This window comes from Lathyrus oleraceus, chromosome 7, assembly GCF_024323335.1.
Source record: "Lathyrus oleraceus cultivar Zhongwan6 chromosome 7, CAAS_Psat_ZW6_1.0, whole genome shotgun sequence".
NCBI classification, from domain to species: domain Eukaryota; kingdom Viridiplantae; phylum Streptophyta; class Magnoliopsida; order Fabales; family Fabaceae; genus Lathyrus; species Lathyrus oleraceus.
Window position 1 is genome coordinate 444678941 of NC_066585.1, and position 4726 is coordinate 444683666.

General features: G+C 33.0%; 1 protein-coding gene across 1 annotated transcript; it reads left to right on the forward strand.

Annotated features, from left to right (window-relative positions):
• Positions 1–574: 574 nt before the first annotated feature.
• Positions 575–1234, forward strand: LOC127104270 (uncharacterized). The gene has a single exon (XM_051041460.1). The coding sequence runs from the start codon at positions 575–577 to the stop codon at positions 1232–1234; it is 660 nt and encodes a 219-aa protein (XP_050897417.1).
• The last annotated feature ends 3492 nt before the right edge of the window (positions 1235–4726 follow it).

The following is a 4726-nucleotide window of genomic DNA, read 5'->3' on the forward strand; positions in this document are numbered from 1 at the left end:
TAGAATAAATATAATAATATACTTGTAAATTTAGCCTACTTGTAACGCCATCAAATCTTAATTTGATATATAATCAATATTTTAAATATTGTAATGTGATATTCAAAATGGTTTATTAAAGATCTTTAATTAGATCTTTCCTTAAAAATAAAGATTTATTTTAAAGTGATTTTAAAAAGTAGAAAACCCTATAATTAAAGCCTAGAAATAAAATAAAAAGCTTATGTTTCCATAAATCTTTTAGTTTGCGTAATCAATATTTTAAATATAGTTTAATGTGATATTCAAAATGGTTTAATAAAGAGACTTAGTTAGATCTTTCTTTAAACCTAAAGATTTATTGCAAAGTTATTGCAAAGTGATTGCAAACCCTATAGTTTAATGTGATATTCAAAATGGTTTACTAAAGAGACTTTTAAACTAGAAAGTAGCAAACCCTATACTTAACCGACGCTTTGTGTTTCCTTTTTAGGATTCTATTGCGTCGTCATCATGGCGAAATCTTCTTCACCTCCTTCGTTTCATAAATTCAGAAACAGCAACAAGGATAAACAACAACGGTCTTCTGAATATGATGAGAAACGAACATGTCTACAAATGTGAGTTCTGTCACAAAGTATTCAACACAGGCCAAGCACTCGGCGGTCACAAGACTTGTCATCGCTCCAACAAGCAACAGATACATGATGATAAGGCTCACAAAACTATCAAGATCACTTTCTTTTTATCTTCTTCTCCAAGTTATCCTAATAATCATGATGTCAAACTGAAAAGACATTCATGGACTAGGGTTTTCAAAGGTACCGTTCATCATCCACCTGCTGCACTGAAACCTCTTCAACAAGAAGAGTTACCAGCTGTTGACTTGTTGAGTTTGCTGCCACCAAGATCGTATAATACAAAGAAAAGGAGCAGGAGATATCTTATTCATGATGGAGTTTCTAATAATACTGCTCCAATACCGTCCTTGGATATGTCTCGCGAATCAGTTGCGAATCTTGATTTGAATCATCCTGATTCTAAGAGGATGAAACTTTCAAGCAATGGGAATGAAACTGAGACGATGCAGAAACCATTTGTGCCGCTAACAAGTGATGGTATTGATGAAACAGTGGGGAAGGAGGAGAAGAACCTGAGCGAAGGGGGAACAGCGGAGTCAAGAGTTGTTGGAAACTTTGATTTGAACGAGCTCCAGCTGCATGATGTTGAAACAGGCGTGTCAAGAGTTGTTTGAGACTTTGATTTGAACGAGCTCCCGACTAATGATATTGAAAAAGAATGAGTGTAATTGTGCCACTGCTTGTCACTTTTTGATGTTTATGTTGAAAGAGAATGAATTATATTCTACTGTCATGTAATTTGATGTCTGAGAAGTTATATATAAGTTTTAGATTTAATATGATTATAAATTTTCACCTGTTGATTGTATTATTTTTATGTTATTGAGTGAATGTAGATGATTTGATCTTATAATAACTAGTTTTGTTTGGAAGTTTCAGTTTGATATTATATTCCATCTTTGTGCTAAGATTATTCTTTCCATTGCTTATTGTTTTGTAAGTTAAAATATTCAACTCATGACAAAGCCAAAACAAAGTTAGCATTCTGTCAAATAATTGATTGTGTCATGTTGTCATAAAAAGCTTCTGCTGAAAAAGTATCATCCAATTTTGCAGCTGTGAAAGATGTGAGTTACCACTGCTTCTCATATATAACTTGATAGGTATTTTTTATTATTATGAATTTGGTTCAATAACTTAAACATCTATTGGGACATTTAACTGTTTTGCAACGTAACAACTTATAACTATATTTATCAGTTAAGTTCCTTGCAATAGTCACGAGTCACGTCGTTGTTGTTAATTAAGGCCTTGCATTGATTCTCATCAGAAACCTGTGACTAATTTGGTTGTCCAAAGTTTTGCTTCAAGTCATTTGAGAGTTTTCACAAATGCAGCTAACAAAGTAAGAAAAAGTTACATTTAAGGTAAGTTAGCAGGATCTGAAGTAGCATTATATTCCATAGGTTATAAAGTTTTTGAACAAATAAGAATTTCAGCAAAATTAAGAATTTGAAAACTTCATGGTAAAAAACATGGTTTCAAAAACAGGTTTGCGAATCACAGTCATAATATCTAAATCGTCCAATCAAGGTTTTTGATGTTTACGTGTCACAAAGTGGCTCATCAAACTCCATTTAAAATGTGGTTTGAGACCACATCAAACTTCGTTTAGCTGTGATTCATCAAAATTTCAACTATTGCGGCCACCTTTTAAAACCTGGTGGTTTATTCATGGCTCTTGGTTGGGAGACTAAATATGGCTCTTGGTGGTTTAAAACCATCTTTTATGTATCTATAAAATAAGAGAAAATATGTAATCTATTCAGAATTGTTGAAGCAAAACAATCATCATCAAGCATCACCACCATATCCTTAAAATGATATCAGATTCAAAATGATATCATTTCTTGTGTGTTAAGTTTACACTAGAAATAAATTGGTATATATGACATCTACATCTTTTAAGAGGCACATGTACTCACTAGAAAATTCGTTTTTAGTGATCGATTTAGTGATTGAAAAATTATGGTCAATTTAGTCCCCAAATTAGCGACCAAACTTTGACATCATGTTAATAAAAATTTTAAAGTTGCTAAATCGATCACCAAATAAAATTAGTTACCGAATTGGTGACTGCAATTTTGTGACCATATAATTAAGTCACAAAATATATTTTTATACAAAATTAATTTATTAAAAAAATCCAATGACCGAGATTTCGATCACTAATAATTTTGGTAGTTTTCTTTTTTAAGTTATTATCTCCCTCCTAATTTTCTCTCATTTTTAAATTCATCCTAATTTTTAGGTTTTAGTCAAGGTTTCACATTTTTATTTTTATAATATATAAAACATATATTTATATTAATAAAACTGATAGACATAAATTTATTAATTTAATAAAAAATATATAATTTAAATGATATCATAACAATTTAAATATATTCTATTAATATATACCAGTTTAAATATGAAATTAACAATTGTTATGATGCATCTTAGTGGTAGCACGTATAGTTTACAACCCAAGGGCATGTGTTTGATACTTGTATAGAGCAATTATTTTCATTTAACTTTAATTTATTTAACACATTGAAAATGGTGGCTAAATCGGTCACTAAATTTCAGTCACCCACTGAAAAATTGTAGTCACTTTATTGGTCGCTAAACATTATAGTGACCGATTTCTAAGCTTTCTCGTCATTAAACGTAGAGTTTTTAGTAATGACTGTTTGTACTTGCTAAAAAGTACAGATGCGTGGCACCCCCTGTTCTGATAGTGGTGGCCAGAGACCTTTAGAGTTTGTGGTGGTTAATGGCAAGCTCACGATTATAAAAAATCCTATTTGGTAGTTTTTTCGGTGAGGTTAGAACTTTCTTACGAGGTTGAGAAGCTCTATATTTTCGGGTATTTCGTGGATTCAAAATATCCCTCATCAACCTTAAGGTTGAGGTGTTTATAGAACCTTTTAAACTTGAGTTGATGGAAGTTACTTCCGCTCCACTATTAGATTATGGGGAGGAAAAATATATTCTTTCTTTGATCTATTCTTCTATTTCGTTGTCATGTGACACAACATCTTCCACATCTGCTAGAGAAGTGGAAAAGAGTCCGGGTAGACTAAGTCCAACCAGACGAGCTAGTACTAAGATTCTGAAGGCTTTATGGCCCATTTTGGGCGGCTGATGGCTTCACTGAGTAATTCTCTCCTCGCACATTTGTTGTCCTTCCTCACTTTTACGTACATTACCCCTTCTTAGAGCCTAATATATCGTTACACTCTTCATTTTACGAGTTTACAATTATTAAATGCTTTGACAATAAATGTTGATCTCTTTCCGCAACTAGAATTATACTAGTTAAGTTGTGTTTTCCTAGTCATAATTGGATTAAGTGCAACACGAATAAATCTTCAAGAGAAAATCCTAGAATATCAACTTGTGATGGAATATTTAGGAATAATTTAGGAACACTTTTGTAAGCTTTCTCAGCTAAGATTGGAGTTGTTACCTCCTTTAAAGCTAAATTGCTTGGAGTCATGCTTGATATCTGTATTAGTATATTTGTGATGTGCCAACAAAGGGAGACGTGAGAGGAGAATGACGTAAAACCTCGCTCACAAGGTGTTCATAATCACCAGTTTACCAGATCGAGCACCCATAATTTGGATGTGACGCCCATCTTTCAAATTGATTGTCATTCCTTGGAAACATGGAAGTAACGTATCCCAAGTTCAAATAAATACGGAGAAGGAGTCAGTGGGAAACTAACCATACACTCTTAAATAATGGATGGACTAATTGCACCATTTCCACACTCTCTTGGAAATGGTTCCTACTTTTTGGGAGTCTGTGATCTAGACCCATGAACTGCTATAAATACCTTAACCCTGTGACTGAGAATAAATTCATATCATTATAAAAAATCCACATACATGGCTTCTAACCTCCCTGCATGAGCTAGTTATAAAACCTCATAACAAATATTAAAAATCTCTAGAGGTTATCTCATTTTACTTTTATAAAGTATAATTGGTGCCCGTCATAGGCCCCGGTAAAATAGACCCGGACCCCCACTACTGCACTCATTCAAATTCCTATCCTCGCGTCCAGTTCCTTTATCCATCATGGTAAATAAGAAGGTACCAACTCTGTCCAATAGT

What these genes read in the sequence shown, in the direction of transcription:
- LOC127104270 (XM_051041460.1), top strand. Translation starts at nt 575, where the DNA reads ATGAGAAACGAACATGTCTACAAATGTGAGTTCTGTCACAAAGTATTC.